At 47.8% G+C, this 21511-nt stretch overlaps 1 protein-coding gene across 20 annotated transcripts in view; it reads left to right on the forward strand.

Moving 5' to 3' along the window:
* Nav2 (neuron navigator 2) overlaps window positions 1-21511 on the forward strand; it is a 658517-nt gene that overhangs the window by 429736 nt on the left and 207270 nt on the right. For all 20 annotated transcript variants that reach the window (XR_015654269.1, XR_015654404.1, XR_015654363.1 and 17 more), the window contains one exon: window positions 18416-18488. Coding sequence is in view for 14 of the 20 variants with exons in the window: in XM_087609805.1 (XP_087465931.1) it covers window positions 18416-18488 (73 nt within the window). In the remaining 6 variants the exon portion in view is untranslated. The remainder of the gene's footprint in view (window positions 1-18415; window positions 18489-21511) is intronic.

Raw genomic sequence — 21511 nt, forward strand, 5'->3', positions numbered from 1 at the left:
TTCCACAAGATGCTCTGTGTGCTGGGCGTGGTTACCGCTCAGTGTGGTTAGATCTGCAGGTGAGCGTCCAAGTAGACAAGCTGTCACAGAAACACATCCAGCAGAGTGTCCAGCCTCATCCATCGGCCACCCCTGGACCAGTTCCTTTTTAACAGAGTGGCCCTGATAATCCGCATAGTTTTAGAAATTACTTCCTTCTCTGGAAACGTGAGAGAGAGAAAGACCTCGCTGATCAACCATCAGATTTCCTGATGCCACGTGCCAGGAGCTCACTTAGTTGTGCGCAGTTCTCGGCACGGTTGCATTTGTCGTTTTCCTCATTTCGATGACACATACCTGAGAAAAGCAACTAGGAAGGAGGACTTATCTGACTTGCAGTTTGAAGGTCCAGGCCATCATGGTGGGGAAGGTGCAGAGGCAGGAGCTCCAGGCAGCCGCTCACATTCCTGAGTTCAGGAAGCAGAGAGAGACGAATGCTGGCGCTCAACTCTCCACCTCCTTTTTATTCAGTCTGGGACCCCGGGTCATGTCACAGCACCACCCATGTCAAGGTGAGTCTTATATCATTCAAACCACTGTAGAAGCTCCCACACAGAGATGCCCTTGTTTCCTTGGTGATGCTAAATCCCAGTAAGCTGACAATTATTAGGGTTCACCATTGCTTTAAGATGAAGAAATGATCTTTCTAAATCTACTCTGCATAAGAAAACTGAGGATTGGGAACGGGTTATTCACCTAGGAGGAGGAAGCGTTTGGGGGTCTTCACTGACACGATGCAGGAGAAACACAATTTAAAAAAAAAGTGCCTTCCTCCTCACTAGTCCTTGTGTATTGACCTTGGAGACTGGAGCATCTGGCTTTGCTAGGAGTTAGCAGGAAGGGAAGGGTCTGAGTGTTTCCCCGGGAAAGGCCTGAGGTAACCTATCACTGAGAGAGAACTCACGCGCTGCCACGGGCAGGTGGCCCCTTAGCTGAGATGCCTCTGGGCGCCAGATCGCTCAGCCTCATTCTCCACAGAGCCAGGAGAGGGACATCTGCAACCAGATCAAATTTCTAGGCGCAGTGACCGGGAACCCTAACAGCAGCTGCCAGCAAGCCGGCCGCATGCCTTAGGAGTGTCTGAGATCCTTGGGCAGCTGAGAAGCCTCGGCATTGAGGCTTCTGGGTCTATTTTTACGTGGCCCTAAAGGCACACAAATGTTACAGAAGGAATGAGGGAACGCTCAGAGGCCACTTGGAGTTTATAGCCAAATAGGAAGCAGCAGGAAGCACCCACGGCTTCCCACCCAGTGTGGCCACTCCACCATCCCGGTTGGGTTTGACTGTTATGTTTAAAGGTGATGGCGGTCTTCATTTCTGCCTCTCTTCCTCAGGCCTCTGGCTTATTTTATTTTATTTTTTTTGTTAAGGTTCTTGTAGCTGTGAGCTATCTGACTTGGGTGCTTGGAACTGAACTCAGGTCTATTGAAAACTACTCGTGGCTCTCCATTCCTAGTGTCACTCTCAAGGATACACTCGAAGGGCCTTCAGGATCCTTTCACTGTCCCCATTAGCTCCGCTACTGGACACCTCAGGGTGTATGAGGAAGGATGCGCGAGTCCAGGTCTTACTCCTTGATACATATTGTTGCTCTTCTCGGGAGTTCAGGGAAATGTAGCACTGTTAATAAACCTCTTTCCTTGCCTTAATTCTTCCTGGACTGACCTAGAGGACTTGACTGGGAAATGCCACTTGCTAGGCCCCATGTCTAGTTTTCAGCGCTCTTTGGTTGTTGTTTGAAGTACGCGTGCCGAGGCATCCCCTTTGGATGCTACCAGAGAGCAGATACTGAGATGCCAAGGATGACAAGCCAGTGTTCTGAGACGAGCCTCCTTCCGAGTGCTCCGGACGCTGTGGTTCATTGTAGTCTCCTGACAACTATCGGGATAAGATGTGTATTTTACTCATTCCATTAAGTTTAATGAAGAATTGGGATGCTGGGCTCTGCAGGGTGGAGGGTCACGATAGAGCATTCTTTCCTCCCTCCTCAGAGCTGTTGTTCCTAGTATTCTTCAACTGTTTTCATACAGTAGTGTACAGGAAACCCAACGTGTGCCCACTGTGTGCTGAATGCTATCATAGACAGACGCTCTGTATTAACTGACTTGGTCTCTGTATATCCTAGGGAGGCAGACATGATTAGTTCCATTTCATAGTGAAGGAGACGGAGGCAGACAGCAGTTGAGTAACTTGTGTGAGGTCACCCAGCTCTGATGAATGGTACCCTGAGGCTCGTACGCTGAAAACCTGGCTCTAGCCAATGCCTTTATTATTATTATCAGTCACTGTATTTGGACAGTGGTCTAAGAAGGACAGGAGCCGTCTGCGACACTGAAGGGTGGAAATCACAGTGTCCTGCCATCCCTTACAGAGAGGCATAAACAGAGGCTCAGTGCTTCTGCAAATGTAAACCCAGGTGTGGGTCATGCTCCCCGACTCATGTATGTTTGTCTTGTAATTGACACAGGGGATAAGCCATTTTTATGAGAGACTAGTCATATTTTATGTGTTAATAAATAAGGCCAAAGGTCTGTTGTAGAAGTAACGCGTCTTTCATGTCTTTCCATTGGGCTAGCCAGGTTAACCATGTTTAGCTCTTGTTTCTCAGAGGGAAGACTTAAACCATTAAGAGTTATCTGATCACTGGGGGATCCTCGGAGGCAGAGGCAAGGCTGTGTGTCAGAGTTTAATAAGTGTAATTCTTTTAAGTACCTGAAGATGTTTTCTAGTCGTTCTAGGCCAAGGATTCTCCCAGTCTCTGTCTTCTCTTACAGTTTTACAGTTTCACTTGGTGGTGGTGGTGGTGGTGGTGGTGGTGGTGGTGGTGGTGGTGGTGGTGGTGGTGGTGGTGGTTTGAGGCAAATGCTCATCATTTAGCCAGTCTGGTCTGGAACCCACAAGTCATGGCGTACCACCCTCCAGGCTCACACCATGTAGGTATATGAAAAGACACCAAAGTAAGCAAGCTATTTGGTTTGGCAAAGCCTCTTAAGCAAGGTTTCCCAAACTTCAGTGAACTTGCTAAATGGAATATTCTAGAACTGACGTTGCAGCTTTTAACCCCAGGGGTCCAAGAGGAGGGGGAGGGTTGACCCACCTTTACAAACTCCCACGAGATACTCAAGCTGCCAATCTCACAGCCCACTTGCTTGGCGTTGTCTTAGAGTCAAGGGAAAATCCTCAGCTGGGCATAGAGGCATATATGTGTAATCTCAGGACCTCAGAAGGTGGAGGCGGGAGGATTGCCGTGAGTCAGAAGCCAGATTGAAGAGCAAGTCTGTCTCAAAAAATATTTTAAGAAAATGAAAATTCTTTGGGATGTATTTGTTCAAATATGCTTTTAAGTGCAATATCTATTCATCAGGGAGTTCAAAATGTATTTTTTTTTCTTTTTTTTCGGAGCTGGGGACCGAACCCAGGGCCTTGCGCTTGCTAGGCAAGCGCTCTACCACTGAGCTAAATCCCCAACCCCTCAAAATGTTTTAAGTTGAGAGTATCTCCAAAAAGTCTGCTGAAGTCTAGCACAGTACCTATTGTGGCGCTCACTTAGGGCACATTTGAATAGTCTCTAAGGACATTATATGGTCTAAGCTGAGGGGGTCTGACTTGTACCTGTCCGGGCTGCATTCTCATGGAAGTGAATTTCCTACCAGTCCCAGTCCCTTCGTCTCTGGTACCCTTCATTTGCTCTGTGGATCTAGTCTGGGGTCCTAATGCATGTCTTTCTTGTAATTCATTAGACATTTGAGCAAATTTTACATGCCGTTTGGTTTTTTTTTCTTTCATGCTTATTTATTTCTTTTTGTGGGGTGTGCATGTGTGTGTGTGTGTGTGTGTGTGTGTGTGTGTGTGTGTGTGTGTGTGTGTGTGTTTAACATGATGCATGTATGGACTCAGAGGACAAACTTTCAGAAGGCAATTCTTTCCTTTCACTGGGTAGATTCCCGGAATCAAACTCGGGTCAGGGTTTCCAGGGCTGGCAGTAGTCCCCTCTACCTGCTTATCCATCTGACTGGCCCCCTGTACTGTATGATAGTAACAAGGTTTTGTAATAGAAACGGAAAGTTTTCTTCTCTTTTGGCTCGCTGTATCCCCTTCACCCCAGCCCCAGACGTGAGTGGCTTCGCAGAAGTCTTATCCCTGGTAATTGGTAAATGCTCAGTGGAAATCTAAACGGGATACCTCTCACACCTCTGCCAGGCCTGAGGCGTCGGGAGTGGTCACTGGTAACTTGGTGCTCAGTGAGGCCGAGACACTTGGCGTATGCCAGGATGGTGGTGTGGGAGTGGGGTGGGTGTGCAGCATGCCTCAGACCTTCCTGAGCAGAATGAGAAACCCGATGATGATTTATAACCATTTGGATTATGGTTTGTATAAAAGCCATCTGGGCCCCGTACTTGGGCCCACCTCCCTGCACATGTCCTCATGGAGTTCTTATGTTCGCCCCGCATCAAAGCACAGCTTTCTGTATGTGTGGTTTTAAATTTTTTTTTAAATTTTCTTTTTATATCTCCATGAAACAGAACTTAGTGAGGGATGCCTGTTTGCACTTGAAGGTATGCAGCCTGTGTGTGTGTACACGAGGACTTCGAGCCCCTGTGCTCACTTGAGCAGAGGTGGAGGATGCTGGCCTGCAAGTCTCAGGGGCAAGGGCAGTAGAGCTTTAAACAACACAACAACAACAACAGAACCCTCCTGATGTTCTCAGTTAAGTGAGAATGATAAAAGTTGATTTTTCTGCTTTGGCAGAAAGATGATTGGATAACAATGAGTTAGCTCTTCATGGCTAAAACTGGCTAAAACTGGGCAGGCATGGCCTGAATGTGCAACTGCCACCATCCCTACCTAGCTTTCTTTTTTCTAGCACTGTGCTAGGCCAGCGTTCTGCTACTGAGCTACAGTGCTCTCCGTGTCCTCTGGCACCCAGCCTCTCCTATTTCTTACCTGTTTTTCTCCTGGCACACATTCTGACTCCTATAGTATTATATCCTTGCAAGTATTGCGAACGCCTTAAGGAATCCTGTGCCTGGCCCTGTAGGCGTTTGAAAGATTCTTGTTTGGGAAGCATTTTGATTTGGGAGTTTTGATTTGTATGAGTTCATTTTTCTTTTGCTGTGACAAAGGGCCTGAGCCACAGCAGCTATGGGAAGAGAGGGCTTGGTGGGGAAGCCATGGCAACGGGGCAGGAGGCTCGCCTGACAGAGAGATCACATTTCATCCCCACAAAAGAGAACAAGAAATGGGGCTAAGCTACAAAACCCCAAAGTCCACCCCCAATGACATACCTCCTACAGTAAGGCTCCCCCTCCATAAACTCCCCATCAGCAACACTAACTGGAGCCCAGTGTTCGTGTGCATGATGAGCCTGCTGTGGGACATTTCTCATTTAACTGCCACAAGGGCTAATATTTTTTTTTCAGGGATTTAAAATGTTTCTGCTTTAGAAGGGTTAAAATACTGTGAATGAACTTGAGAGCCTTCTAGAAGGAAGCTACATTCCCCTGTGAAGTATCCTTTCAGGGTTCAGGTTGGATTTGGCCTGGATGGGAGAGCCCTGCTGGCTGCTGCCTTCTCACATTGCTCAAAACACAGACAGAGAAAGTGACTCAGGGCCCAGCTTGGAGAAGCGCTTGCTGTTCGATTGCTCTGACCCTGCGTTTGCACAGGGAAGTGCGGTTTACAGAACACTTCTCTTCAACAGCCGCAGTTTAGAGAGACACACTCAGTGTCTGTCTCCCCATCTGGGAGGCAATAGCAACATTATCTACCTCACTCAAAGGTTGTCAAGAGACAAGACAGCCCCCGATCATGATGACCAGATGCTAACTCTGATCACTTCAAATCCTCTGCCCTCCATTCCGTCTTTCTTAGAGTGGAGATTACCATTGGCTACATGCTTGAGGTGAGTTGACATTTTCTCCTGAATCGTTCTCTCAGATGAGAGAGTTCCCCATGCTGGAGTGGACGTAGTGACATTATGACAGCAGCATAGAGTTGGATTGTGTAGCACAGCCAACCAAAATCTCATCTCTGTGTTACCTCCTCCTGGAGGAATCTAAAGGCAAGAGCCTCATCTTGGCTTGTGATTCAAGGTCATCAGGGTTCACCTGTGAGTAGAGTCTATGATGGGACAACTTGGAGGAGAGCCTTTCATGAGAAAGTGATTGCATAAGGAAAGTAGAAGTTCTTCAGTGTGTGTGTGTGTGTGTGTGTGTGTGTGTGTGTGTGTGTGTGTGTGTGTGTACATATGGAAGTCAGGACCATCTTGGGTGTTATTCCTCTGGTGCTTTTGTGTATGGGGGCACAAGGAACATGTACTGGTGTGTGTGTGTGTGTGTGTGTGTGTGTGTGTGTGTGTGTGCGCGCGCACGTGTGTATGTGTCTCTCTGTGTATATGTTGTATGTGTGGAGGCCAGGACTATCTTGGGTGCTGTTCTTCTGGTGCTTTCCACTTTGTTTTCGTACATAGTATCTCTTATGATCTGAGGACATGGCCATCCCATGGTATGGTGAAGAAGGTTTTTATTGTCAAAATATGAGAACATCCAGAGGCATCTGGAAAAGTCTAGAGCAAAGAGGAAAAGAAGTAAACTGAACATGGCCTGCAGACTGGACATGGACATGAGCAGGGCTTTCTGTGAGAAATGGGAGAACATCAGGGGATGGAGAATAGAGAGAGCACATACTGAGAGGGAGGGAGGGAGAGGGAGAGAGAGAGGGACAGAGAGAGAGAGAGAAAGAGAGAGAGAGAGAAAGAGAGAGAATAGAGAATAGAGAGAGCACATACTGAGAGGGAGGGAGGGAGAGAGAGAGAGAAGAAAGAGAGAGAGAATAGAGAGAGCACATACTGAGAGGGAGGGAGGGAGAGGGAGAGAGAGAGAGAGAGAGGGACACAGAGGGAGAGAGAGAGAGAAGAGAGAGAGCGCATAGTGAGCACAGTAGGGTTATAAGGAGAATGGGTAGCTGGGAGGACATCCTGTGAGCTAGGGGAGTTTCAGGTAAGAGAGGCTTTGAGAAGGGCTAGGGTGCTAGCATGGACTTTGAAATGCGATACTGAGGGATCAATGTGTTCCCCTTCCAGGTAAGGGGAATAACTCCTTTTGGTAGAAGGGAACCTGAGAATTTCTGGCTTTTATTCTGGTTACAAGAAATCTCCCTGTAGTCCAGGTTGTGCTAATTTCTGGGTATTTGGACTGCCTTTTAGAGTTTGGAGAATTGGAGTTTCCTCTGGACCATAGAGCTGGCTGATGGGCACACCCCAGGGGTCCCTTGTCACTACCTCTTGAGTGCTTAGATTTCAAGGGCAAACCACACACAGTTCTGGGATCGAACTCAGGTCTTCACGCTTACAAAGCAAACCCTTTGGCAACTGAGTTAACTTCCCATCCCCTGTCTTTTTGTGTAACTCTCCTTATGTAGACTCTTTTGAGAAGGACTTTTGGGATCAGCTCTGATTTTCAGATTATCATTTGCTCTGTTTAGTTGGTGTACAGTAGACTGTTTTCATGATCATCCAGCAGTTAGTCCTCGTCTTTGGAGTGGACATGGGGCGTGATTGGGTGCTATCTTCTTAGTACATTGACAAGTAGGTTGACAACACAGGAAATGGTCAATATTCATATTTTTGGTTTTTTGACAAACTTTTTTAAGATAGTAAGTGGAAGTTTTCTTTGGTTCAACTGAATGTTTGCACAAAGGTATAAATAGAAACAGAGATTAGCATTCTATGAGAAGCCAAGTGTTGTCACTGTTTCCGCACAGGTGCACTGGGGACCATGTAGCCTTGGGGACTTCATGGGTATCCTGCAATGCAGATATCCCATGTCCAGTATATTTTCCTCACTCAGTGACCACCACATGTCTCTGACACGCTGGCTCTCCAGTAAGCAGAGTTAAGAACTATTTCAATTATTAATGCTATTTAAATTATCCTTGTTCTCACAGTTTCTGACCAAATGGCATGCAGCCTTACTCATAGTTTAGAAGTACTAGTCAGATCCAATTACTTGGTATGAGGTATCTTGCATCTGACTTGCAAAATTCCTAACTATATACTGGGACTACCAATCAGCGATGGTATATAATTCAAATCTAACCCTTCAGCTATACGTCCAGCTGAATAAAATTTACATGTGACTTCTGTTTGGCATCACGGTGGCCTGAGGTGTAGGATTATAAACATACAAAGATACAAGAATAGCACGAGCCTCTGACTGGCTCTAAGTGTGTAAGTTGGACGTTAACACTGCCATGTCTGTGAGTTTATGGTGTGGCTGTTTACTTGAAGCCAGAGCATGCCCAATAGGCTGGCTGTTCCTTGAGGGATGAACAGTATTGTTCTGTCTGTCACTGTGCTGTCTGCATACAGGCTAGGGCCAGGAAGAGAGTGGGTGTTTAGCTAGTGTTTTTAAAGGAGCGTGTGAGACCTTTGAGTCCTAGTTACTTCCCAGACAAGATTCTTCTGCAAGCCATCCAGCTCTCCTGTGCTTCCTTGCATTTGGAAGAATTTGGAAGTCATGCTTTTCTAGTTAAAATTTCTGCCTGTGCTTGTTCCTTCTGTCTGAGTAAAAGTAAAAATTTCTGCAAAATACTTATTTTTTTTTAGTGTAAATTTGCTTTGCTTTACTGAGTTAGCTTTGCCATTACTGTAACAAATTCCTGAGGTGGTCAGCTTAGAAAGAGCACGGTTTCATTTGGGCCCCTCGTTTGGAGGTTCGCTGCACCTCTCATACGTCCTGTGGCATCTGGATCTACAGCACGGTGGCAACACAGCATGTCAGGGAAGACAGGCGCAGAGTAAAGCTCCCCTCCTGTCAAGACGACCAGAAAGTGGAAAAGATACAGGAAAGAGCAGTGTGTGGCCCTTTAAGATCATCCCTCCAATGACGAGACCACCCACTAGGCCACCTGACCATGGAGGTCCTCCTGCTAATAGCTCCAGGTTGGGAGTGTGAAGTCTTTAGTACATTTCAGATCCAAACAATGGCATCCGTTCACATTGTATATGATGCCCATCATTGACTTAATTGGCACTTTAGTCTACCACTGCCCCTGCTGTGTCTTTGGTCCCCAGGGACTTGCTTGCCTCAACAACTGACAGTCTGTCCCTTTGAGGACCCCTCTCTGTCTCCTGTTTGGCTCTCCAGGGCAGCCCTTTGGCCCTTGTCACTTTTCTGTTTGTCTTCTGTTCCTCACTTGGAGTTCTTGCCTTTTGGGAATGCTAGTATGATAGTTCGCTTCAACTGTCAACTTGACATAAACCTAGAGAGAGGGAACCTGAAAGATTGAATAGACTACACTGGCCTGTGGTCTCTGCCTGTGAGGCATTTTTTTTTTAACTGCTAAGTGATGGTTCGAGAGCCCAGCCCACTGTGGGTGGTGCTATTTTTTAGCAAGTGGACCTGGGATGGATAAGAGAATCAGCTGAGCCAGCCAGAGGAAGCATCCATGCACTGAATGAAGCTTGCAGCCTGCCTCAGTTCCCAACTTGAGCTCCTGTGTTAGCATCTAGCCCTTCATGATGGACTGTTAACCTGTAAGCTAAATAAATCCCTTCTTCCCCAAGTTACCCTTGGCTAGTGTTGAGTCACAGCAACAGAAAAGCTAACGAGAACAGGGAAGTAATTGGAACAGGAGGAAGGAAGACCGATGTTCAAGGCCCTTGTCACTAATGGCTTGCCTCTGCTTACAGTGCCACCATCTATGAAAGGGGACAGAGCTCAGCTCTGGGGATCCACTCTGGCTTTAGCACCTTTGTCAGGCTTGTTTCGTTTCAAGGGGAAATCTGGAGAGTTGGAAAACCCTAGGAAAATGAAGTAGTCTAGGCTGTTGGAGACACAATGGAAAAAGATAGTCACTGGAGGAGTCTGAGATGCTTGGTTTCAATTTTTCCCCCTCTAGAATTTTTTTGTACCCATGTGGACTTGTCCATTTGCTGAAACATCAGAGAAACTCCTATAAAGTCCTTCACTGTCCCCCCTTAAAGGAATTCTTGACAGCATGTTGGAAAGCTAAAGTTATAAGTATTGTAAGTGGTGTGGTAGATCATGTCGCCAAATCTCAGGAAGGAGCTGGGCAAGGCAACTGAGCCAGAAGAAAAGCAGACAGACGTGGAACGGGGGCCACACCCAGCCCTGCTCCCACTTTCTCACGCTTACCAGCCTCAAGCCCACGTCCATAGATAAACCCTGTGATGCTCTAAAGCAGCTGTGACAGCTGATGACAGTGGCCAGGGACTCGGTGTAGAGCTTAGGTTGACTTCTTTTCTTTTAGGTTAATAAATTGACTGGGCATGGTGGTTTATGCCTATAGTTCAACGCTGGAGAAAATAAAATCGCTGTGAGTTTGAGGTCAGCCTGGACAACAGAGTGAGGCCTTGTCTCAAAAACCTAGGGCTAGTGAGATAAGGTTGCTTTCTAAGTAAACACGAGATATGGGTCTGAGCCCCAGAATTCACTTAAAGTTGGAAGGAGAGAACTGACTCTACAAAACATCCTCGGACCTCTCCATGTATGCTGTGGCATAGATGCCCACGTGCAAACACATTCTGTGCACACATGTACACACACACACACACACACACACACACACACACACACACACACACACACACACACACACACCCCTAATCAGCTTTTTTAAAAAAGGATCTTTAAAAGAAAGAAAACAAAACAACCAGAACAGGAATGAGCTAGTAACTTGGTTTTAAGTTTGTGACAGCCAATTGTACATCTTTGAGCTACAGCCCACTGTTTCAGAATTTATATATGGTGCGTTGATCATCTTGATTACAAACTATCCATCATCCTGAACATGAATGTTTCCTTGAGAGACAGCTCTCTGGTTCTCACGTCTAGCTGTTCTAATTGTACAATAGTGTTTATTTACTCTTGTCAGCCTTCTTTGTGGTAGAATACCAGAACTCAGCCCTCCCATCTGGCCATGGCTTTGTACCCATTAACCATCCCAAAAAGTGGATTAGCAGACCAGCCAGGCAAGCAGCAGCTGATCTACAGAACTTCAGGCCCAGATGCTCTCAACATTTTACTGTCTAGGAAAAGATCGAGAATGGACACGTGATCCCTCATTTCCGAAGTCTCCTTCTGAAATAAAAACTCGGTGTGAGCTTCTCTGGGGTCACAGTGACAGAGGTGGGAGGGAATAGAAATGAGGGTGGCAGAGCAGGCACCTGGCATGTGCCCTTAGCATGTGCAGGAAAGGCCAGGGGACCAGTGTTTAGGAGGACCTGTCCCCAGAGTGTTTATGGGTTTCTCTGTTTTGACTTTATTGTTGTTTGATTGAGTTGATACCCTTCTTCTTCTCTTTAATTTATTTCAGTTTTGTAAGCAGGCACAGACATGTACTTTGTGTTGCATGTCTTGGGTCCTTGGGAACCCTCACTAGCGAAAGAATGCAGTTTTAAAAGACAGACACGCATGCTTGCGAGTATGGGAAAACAGGGGTCCTGAGGGGGCTGCGTGCATACTGATAAAGTGGTACCAAGCTTTATCATATGCAGCATATAGGGAAGGGGTTGAACAGTTTCCGGCTGTAAACATCCAGATGGAGAAAGCTGCAGTGGCTGTTGGTACACATGGATCATAGTGAGCTCTTGAACTCACAGAAGGCCTTGCCTTGCTAAGCCTGACTCATATGGGGAATGGCTCTCCCAGTTTCCCATGGGGCTGGGGTCTTGAGTCCTTAGCGTGTTCATTCCTACATCAACAATACACACCTCCTCAAGACTTTCAGATCTTCCTCTGCTCCCTACAGAAATGAGGACAGGTTATCAGAGGAGCGGGGTAACCTTTAGACAGGACACATTCCTTTTACATGAGATCAGATGTTGAAGGCTGCCTTCTGTGCCTTCTCGAGAAGTCTCTTTTCTTTTTTTTTTTTTTTTTTTTTTTTTAGTTCTTTTTTTTCCGGAGCTGGGGACCGAACCCAGGGCCTTAACACTTCCTAGGTAAGCGCTCTACCACTGAGCTAAATCCCCAGCCCCGAGAAGTCTCTTTTCTAGTCCGTCATCCCTGGTCTCTTCTGGAAGCTGTGGCTGGAGCTATGCCCAATACATAGTAGTCCATTCTCTGGCTTGCTGAGAAGAGTGTGGCTGCAGTCGCCTTGATGATGGGGCAGGATGTGGTCCTGACAAGGATTCCCCAAGAGGTGGAAAGGTCCTGCCTTCCCTCCCTCCCCACCTCTGCCTCTTCCTTAGGCCTTAACACACTTCTCCTGTCATTCTTTCAATCAGCAAGTAATAAATTATCTACCATGTAGGGATCTCTGTCGGGGCCACATTGGCCAACAAAGGCGATAAGACTTCCCTGTCTGTGGCCTGGCATGTTGCCACTTGTTTGCTAATTTTTTCCAGACTGCCTGTGCTAGATCTTCTTCCAGGAGTCATGTTCCCCAAATCCTCATCTTCCTTCTCCTCCTACTCTTCCTTCTCCTCCTCTTCTTCCTCCTCCGCCTCCTCCTCCTTCTTTGTAACTACCACAACAGTTTGTCATCTCGTCCTCACACATGTACCAGAGTGAATGTTTGTTCATATACATTACACTCCTAGGCCCTACAAGGTCAGAGGTTGTATTATTTTTCACTGCTGTATGACCATTGGCAGCGCATTGCCCAGTACCCAGTAGTTTCTCTACATATAAGTGAGTGAATAAGCAAATGGGTATTTTCTTTTCACTTTATATACGTAAGTATACGCTTTCCTTCTTCCCGTCTCTGTCCCTTCCTCAGGCCTTAACACACTTTCCCCTTCATCCTTTCAGTCAGCAAGTGTTGAGTACCCACTGTATAGGTATCCCTCTCAGGGCCACATCAGTAAGAACTGTATGTGTGCCAGCGCAGGTATGCCTGTGCCACAGTGCACGTGTAGAGAAGACAGCTTCCCTTCCACTGTGGGATTCAGAGCTGAAACGCAAGTCACCGAGATTCAGTGGCAGAGGCACCTTTGCCCGCTGAGCCATCCTGACAGCCCAGCGATGGCTGTTTTTAATGGCAAATTGCACCATAAGGAATAAAGCGCTCTCTCTCTCTCTCTCTCTCTCTCTCTCTCTCTCTCTCTCTCTCTCTCTCATATGCATGTGCACACATATAAGCAAATTATGAACTTTCATATCCAAACCTAGGGTCTAGACATCTTGTGGAGTTTTTTTGTTCGTTTGTTTGCTTTTAAATCTGGCTATGACCTGGTGCAATTTCAGTGCATTAGCTCCTTGCCCTCTTCCAGAGTGGAGCGTACCAAGGTCCACAGTGTGTGGAAGCCTGTGTGGACTTGGTATGGCCAGGGAGCCATCCCGCCAGGCACACCGAGCTCCAGTGGAGTCCATCGTCTTCCCTTTCATTCAGCGTTTTCACGTGCTTTGCACTCAGCCATGCTGGTAGTCAGAGAAAGATGCTGTCATGGCAACCGCTACAACAGATGGTATTTGATCAGTGTCTAAGCCACAGAGGAGCCAGACAACAGCCTCAGAGGTTTGCATATTTGTTAGCACGAGACCCAGTCAAACCTTGATCACAACTGAAAGTTTTCCTGTTCGTTTCTCACTACCTATCCCAGGCTGTCCTGGAACTAGCTATATAGACCAAGCTGGCCTTGAACTTACAGATGTGCCCCTGATTGAGTAGTCAAATAAAAGGCCATTCTGGCCTGCAGAATGGTCTTGTGAGTACTGAGACAAAGACTGTCACACACACACACACACACACACACACACACACACACACACACACACACACACACACACAGCCGTGAAGGTTGCCCTGCAGGTCTGAAGTGCAGATGCCATGGAGAACCCGTTCAAGTTCAAGGTGATGGCAGACAGTGAGGAAGGACTGCTCTGGGTGAATGACGTCTGTGCTGTGTTTGGCTCCAAACAATGGGATTCTGGGGAAGGGCATCATGGCCTGCATCTGTTCCTTTTCCCTGTCCCCTCCTTCAATAGTCACCTTGTGTTTCCAGGTCTCTAGACCACATGCAGTGGCCTCTCTGCTCGGCTGCCCGCTGGAGCAACTCAATCCCAGAGCTCTCGACCCATCTCTATGGCCATAATTACAAAAGCCTCCTCACCCGTCCCCAGGCCCCTTAGGCAATACTGGAATGTCAGACTTCGCACAGATTTATTTTCCTCTTAGCTAATTTTGGAAAGTGGTTTATATTGGCCGCGCTGTGCTAATGAACAGGTCTGGCCGTATTTACATACTTTTCTTGTTAGGAGTCTCTTCCCTCCCCCCTTCTTCCTCCCAGTGTTAACAGGATCCACAGCTCACACTGGGTATCTGGATCACACATGAGCCAGAAGCCTCTTTAGCGAGGGCACAAGAGCATCTTTGTGCCATAATGAACACTGGGGTGGCTTGGGGCGGGGTGGTGGCTCCCGGTCCTAACGGGGAGGGGGGGTGGTTTGGGTTGCTTACCTGTGCCATATCTGGAGGAAAACCTTAAGATGCATTGTAATCACGAGAGGACCAGGATCAAAGCAGCAGGCCCTGCTTCTGATCTCGTTCCAAATGAAGCTGGGGGCGGTTGGAATCCAGGCCTGACCCCTTCCTGCTCCCCAGCCTCTCTGTGTTCCTGGGGTGCAGATGAAAAGAGTGAGGGTCCCAGCCCCCTTGTCAGGAGTGATTTCCAGCCCCAGAAGAACATGATTAAAGAGTGCATTTGTGACTTGAGGAATTTTTTTTTAACTCCTCCAGTGCAGAGTTCAGGGCATTGGGAACCCTTTCAAGGTACTTTCATCTAACCTTTTCTGGGAGTGCGGTTCGGCCTTCTGGGCGTTGTCCCTGTGTTTTCTTGGTGTCCTAATGCCTTCTGTACACCGAAAGAATGAAGTGTCAGACGCTTCCTCTGATTCGTGTGCTTTGGGGAGAATCGGAGTGGGCATAGAATGGCTCCGTGAGCCCCAAAGACGAAGAGTGTGTGGCTACAGGCCCTTAATTAAGCAAGAAAGGAGGGCCTCCTGGGTGCATTTCCTGAGCCCTCTCACTGACCTGTGTGATCTTGTTCAAAAGCCTGGCCTTAGCTTTCTCACCTCACTTTGCCCCATCCTGTGGTCCTAACTAAAATCAATGGCATCCAAAGAACGAGCTCGGTGCCTGACACCTGCACAGCCAAGCTGTGAATGAATCATCCAACCTGAGGAGTCTGCCTCAGCTCAGTCAGTGTTCAACTGGACAGTCCTTCCCAGAGAGTAAGGATGGTGGTCCCCTTACCAAGTGCAGGAGAGGCCAGCCGTGCACATAGTGGAGCCGTCATTGATGTCTACCTACTAGACGGCCGTTGACGCCCCTCCCCCCACCTGCCCTATGACAGCCCAAGATGTTGCCCCTACAGCAATGTCTACTTTTTCTCCCCTCTCCTACCCCCACCCCATGAAGGAATATTAAATGAGATCGTGAAGTTGTAGTTCTACAATGTAGATCGTGAAGGATGGTAGAACTTCAAGAAAATTAACTAAGGAGAAAGTACGCCTGCACGCCTTTCTTGTAATCATTCATAACTTATTCATACTTCTCATAGAACCAAATGCTGTGAGGAATCCTAGCAGATGGCAGAATTAAAATGTAGTAAGGCCAGGTTTGCCAGAGGAGCCTTCCACGTGCTGCACTGAATGTCCTGTAGATGTAATGAATACCCAGCCGTGTTCCCTGATCCTTGAAAAGAGAGTTTGTAGAATGCTTTTCTTAAACCAATCTCTCTGTCTCTCTCTGTCTCTGTCACTTCCCCCACCCCATCATTTTTTCCTGTAGTTTCACATTGTTACTCTAGTACCAAAGTATTTAGCCTTATCCCACGACCCTTTCTAGGGTAAATGTTAACTGTACCACTTTTAATTTTTACATCAACAGGACTTCAGTGATAGACAGCTTTTTCCTTTTCTCTCTTCTCATGGGGATAGAATTACCTAAGCTTCTCTCCTCAGCCACATGCAAGACAAAACACTCTATTAAAGAAGTAGTGTGAGATAGAAAAGAACAAGCATGAAAGAATGTGGGTGTACGATATTTTTGTTTGGTTTTTACGATTTATTCTGTATGTATGATTGTTAACCTGAATGTATGCATGTGTACCACATGTGTTCTTTCTATCTGCCAAAACCAGAAGAGGGCACCGGATCTCTTGGAACTAGAGTTGGTGACAGCTGTGATCTGCCATGCGGGTGCTGAGAACCGAACTCTGGAAGACCAGCAATTGCTCTGAACTACTCTGCCGTAACATTTAGCTCAGGCTGGCTTTCAGTTTCAAATTCTCCTGCACATCCCCGAATGCTTGTATTACAGAAGTGTATCATAATACTCCATAAATTTCATGCTTTTATTGTGGTTTCAAAGTGACAGTGGCTTGAACTGGAAATGGTGGTGCATGTCTGCGGTGCCGGCTAATCTAAAGACTGAGGCAGGAGGCTTGCTTGAGGGGTTCAGGTTTATACTGGACAACATAATGACAGCCTCTCTTTAAGTGTGTGTGTGTGTGTGTGTGTGTGTGTGTGTGTGTGTACATATTACGTATATTTGTCTATATAACAGTGCTTCTTTGTGGGCCCATGAACTTCTATTAAGTGTTTTAATGTATACATTGCAGAAACAGAACCATCACAGTCAGTATTTTCTTTTATGACTAATATTTTCTCTTATAATATGTTGTTTGTAATAGGATAAGACAGTATTTGGAAATCTAACTCTTACTATATTTACAAATGGAGCCCATTACCTTCCATACACCTTGTGCTAGGGTACAGGATCGATCTCTTCCTCTCTCCCCACTTTCCTTTCCCCTCCAACGTGCTAGCACTTAGTGGTCTCATGACTATACAACAGTTTGGTGAGGACCTTCAAAGTGGGCTGGAAGGAGAAAGAACCTGGGTTTAAAAAGGGGGTGCTGGGGAGATGGCTCAGCGGTTAAGAGCACTGACTGCTCTTCCAGAGGTCCTGAGTTCAGTTCCCAGCAACCACATGGTGGCTCACAGTCATCTGTAATGGGATCCAATGCCCTCTTCTGGTGTGTCTGAAGACAGCTACAGTGTACTCATGTACATAAACAAAATAATAAAAGGGGGAGGGTGCCTGGAGAGAGTCACTGCTCCTGGGGGCTGTGTGGGCTCTTCTAAGATGGCATAGTTTCAGTCAGGTGTCCCGTGGTCACTTTAATGAGTTAAACACTGGGAGCCACCACCCCTCTGAGGGCCACTGTCATCACTGTGAGACCACGATAAAAGCATGGAATTTGTCAGATGTTTTAATACACTCCTGGAATCTAAGACCTCAGGAGGTAGACGCAGATCTAGACTGGAGTGGAGAGGGCGAAAGCGGGAAGTCAGTGATAGAATGAAGGGTGAATCAGATTCATGAAGACCAACACAGAGCCAGGCTATGCTCGGAGCTATTAGACTAAAACACTTCTCACCAGCTGTGGCCATGGGGAACTGTCAAGACGTGGCCTGAGAGTGGGGAGAAGGACAGTATGTCCATTGTGAAAGACAGTCCTCTGTTAGTTTAGAACAAACTCCTCGAAGTAAATACTGGGTTTGAGTGCATATAAACATTGATGCCATCTGGGAGATCCCATTGCAGGAATTAGTTGCGGATGGGAGCAGTGGAATCATTAACTGTGTAGCACAGATTCTATGAACTCCAAAGATTGCTCTACCCAGTCAAAAGCGGTTTCTTTTACTTTCGGTCACCAGAGGCGCTCATCAAGCCTGGATATTCTCCTTTAAAACAAAAAAGTAATTAGGCCTGACAGCTGAAGTCAAATCAGACCTTTGGGAATGACCTAATTGCTTTTTGTTCAGGGCCTGACATCGATTTGCCCTTGGCCTTGGTGTCAACACTAGCAAACATGGGAAGCCTCCCAGTCTCTGGCTGGTGGCTCTATCCTTGTCACAGAGAGGGCAAAGGACAGTGACATCCCAAAGGTCATTTTGTGGGTAAACCCCCGGTTCCTGCTGAAACTGCCACTCACCCTTTGGACATTTGACTGCCTGCTTCTTTAGTGACTGGAAATTACCCCCCCAGCAATGGGAGGGTGGGTGGGTCTACCAATTTCATCTCCACCCCCGTGTTACCGGCACCCGCTCCGGTTTTGAGGATCACACTGTGGTGACATTGATCAGGATGAGAGCTCTCATTCCACCCTGGTTATTTTTGGCATCCGCAAGCAATCCAAGGCCTCGACTTCTAGCACCGTGAGGTTAGGATATTACGTAACTGCTTCCTGTGCAAGCACAGACAGCTCTTTGAGAGTCCTCACCTTGCTCCGTCTACCTTATTGGTCGTTCCGAGTGCGTACTGCCTGCTTGTTGGTTCCTCGTGAGTGTATCTGGAGATAGCTGAATGGTTATTAAACATGTCTTGTGTTTTTCCCCTCTAGATTGAAAACATAGATGCCTGCTTGAATTTCCTGGCAGCTAAGGGGATCAACACCCAGGGGCTGTCTGCAGAAGGTGAGTCAGGGCCCGCGCCTTTGCGTCATTGGGGATGCCCACCTGTTAAGACCCACCTGTTACCCAACAATGAATTGCTCCAGTCACGACCAAGGGTGCGGGTAGGCTGTCCTGGTTGGGAGCCCTTACAGGCACAGTAGAGGATACTTTCTCACAGCTCTCAGGTCACCCTAAGAACGCAGCCCTGTGTGCATGACACATTGGCATGCCACAGAGGGTGGGGGTGGGGGAGAGAAAGGGAGCATGCCACTCCAGTTAGAGAAGTTCCTGCTTGAACAACACCGATCCCCAGTCCTGTGGCGCAGCAGGAGGTTACCAACCAGCCATTATCTGTGGGGAAGAAAATATTCAACCACAGAACCAAGTTCAACCATCCAGCGCCCTAGGGAACCGCTTAGTCCTTACTGGCGATGCCTCACCTTGCTCTTAAAGACAGAGTGAGTGAGGTTCATGAACAGGCTACCACCTTTTAGCCTCCCGATTAGCTTTTAATTAACTTGGATTTGGTGGCTAATTAGCATCAATAGTGTCTGCTAGTGGAGTGCTGTTAGATGGGATAATAGTTTGGAGCCCGCTGGCCACAATTACCTGCCTCCTCAGGCAACACTTCCACCTGGAATCTTCTCTCTCTCTCTCTCTCTCTCTCTCTCTCTCTCTCTCTCTCTCTCTCTCTCTCCTTGCTCTCTCCCCTTCCTCCCCCTCCCCCTGTTTGTAAACACAGGCAGCTGCCAGCTTCGAAGCTGCCATAGGCCAGGCATCTTCCCAGCTCATTAGGCTGCACCTGCCTCCAGACTTCCCGGAACAGGTAGTGCAGTTGGGGCAGTCCAATTGCTCCTCCTAGCATAGCAGGAGTGTGCTCTGAAAAGATGTAGGGGAGCGTTGGCCCTGAAGCCGGGGTGGGGCTGAGGGAGCAGGAAGCCGGAGTCCACAGATGGAGTAGGTAAGTTAGCGGACCTCATGGGTTCTGCATGGGCTTATGCCTCGTCTTAGCAAAGAGATGAAAGCTTGGATCATCTGGCTGTGTTTCTGAACTGTTGTCTCCTCCATTTTGGAGGTGGGCAGCATCCACGGCTTCTGCATCCGTATCGTGACGTGACTCTGTGTGGAATGTGTCAGAAAAGGGTTGTGATTCTCCTTTTGCCAAGCCTGACCTTAGGCAGTCTGGTTACCTGTCCCATGAGTCTCAGGAGTAGCTTAGCCAGCCTTAATCTCAGAACTTAAAGAAAAATCCTTAGAAGATTGCCCTGCCCTAGCTATAGGTCTCACCTTTGTGGACTTGGTGTACATTGCTGGAAACTACAGTGTTGAGTATTAGACACGAATTCAGTGGGCAGGATGGACTCTTCTGCTATTCCTGTGCTGACCAGGAGGTGGCAGAAGATGTTCCTCTTAGTGTCTAGGAATGGCGCAAGCCTCTGTCCTCCCAGGAGAGCATCTGCAGGGACTTTCACAGAGTCATGCAGTCTTGCCTCCTCCCTTAGGCCTGGAGGTGAACTCTGGCCACCTAGCAGCTGCCTCTTGTCTGCCTTTCTGATTCATTTGTTCTCCCACCACTCGGAAGGCATAGACGTCTTCACAGTAAGTAGTTACTAAACAAATGCTAACTGTGCTCTGGTGGGTTTGTCTGGGTTGGCTCCAGTTCTCATGGCAGAAGACAGAGTTTACGGGACTCCTGGTTCACTGGTGGAGAAACTGGCTGAAAGCTCACAATGGGGCTGGGAGATGATGGTTCAGTGGGTAAAGTGCTCTTTGTGCGAGCGTGAAGACCTGAGCTGGGCCCCACTGGTCATGGTATCTCAAGCTTTGCCAATATACCTAGGACTCAGTTGAGGAAGACAGAGGTTGGTGACTGGAGGTAACCAGACAGTTAGCCAGGTTCAGTAATGAGAGGCTCCCGAACAGTCCTTTTTGGACACACCCATGCACACACACATGGACACACCACACACAAGGAGAGATTATGAGTGACATCTCTGGTAAGTGCTTGTTCATCCTGGAAAAGCCGGAGACTCGACCCTATCTCTGGGAAGGCACCCAGGCTATCCTAGCAGGGCACATCTGTCTATTTTTTTTAAAGCTGCACTAGGCACTGTATTTCCAGAAACAGCTCGTTAGTCATAGTCGACTTGCAGAGCTAGGTACCCAAAAAGTACCCAATGTGCCCAGCCCTCAATGGAGTGCACCCCATTTTCGACCACTGCTTCTCCACCACAAAGAAGGATGGACTAGGGGCCTGGAAGAACGAAGTCCAGGTATTCTCAGAAAGCACGCCCCCACACCCACCCCTCTCCCAGAACAGGCTGCCAGATATGACAGGTGGAGTCTGGAAGGACTGTGGGCAGGGCATATCTTAAACATCACCCCAGGGCAGGGCAGGCTTAAACTGGCAGACAATGGCACATCTCCAAGAGCAGAGAGACAGGGCTGAGCTTCGAGGGCACAAAGAGGAGCCATGGAGCAGTGGGCCACTCAGACCAGCATCACCTCTGTGGACGATCGCTGTAGCCACTGCCCCTAGGCACCCGCCGTCTGGGCCTGAAACAAAGGCTCTATGCGGCGCTCTCAAGGCAGGTCAGGGCAAGCCTGTGCTACAAGAGCACCGCAGGACAGGTGCGCACGGGCGACCGGTCCCAGAGCCAGCTGTAATCGCTGGGAAAGGGCGGAGGTGTGGGGCTTTCCAGCTGCCAGCTGCTTCTGAGGAGGAGCCTGGGGCAATCCGTTGGCTTCAAAAGGAAAACAAAAGACATTGAAACTACATTTTTAAAAAAACACTATGATGATTTTCTGACATCGCAGGTGATCATGACCATAGGCAGAGGCCACCAAGAGGCCCTGGACTTGGCAGTCACGGACAACTCTTCCAGGTGGCGTCTGAAAGACGGTGTGCTTTTCACATTAAAGCAGTTGCCACCTTGCTACTCCTTTCATCTTGGGTGGGCGAGCAGGAAATGTGGACCCTTTGAGTACAGGCAATAGGTGGAGCATGTCCATTGGCCGTCCTCACATCAGCCAAGTGTGGCCCT

The sequence above is a fragment of the Rattus norvegicus genome, chromosome 1, assembly GCF_021556685.1.
Source record: "Rattus norvegicus strain SHRSP/BbbUtx chromosome 1, alternate assembly SHRSP_T2T, whole genome shotgun sequence".
In the NCBI taxonomy this organism is placed as follows: Eukaryota; Metazoa; Chordata; class Mammalia; order Rodentia; family Muridae; genus Rattus; species Rattus norvegicus.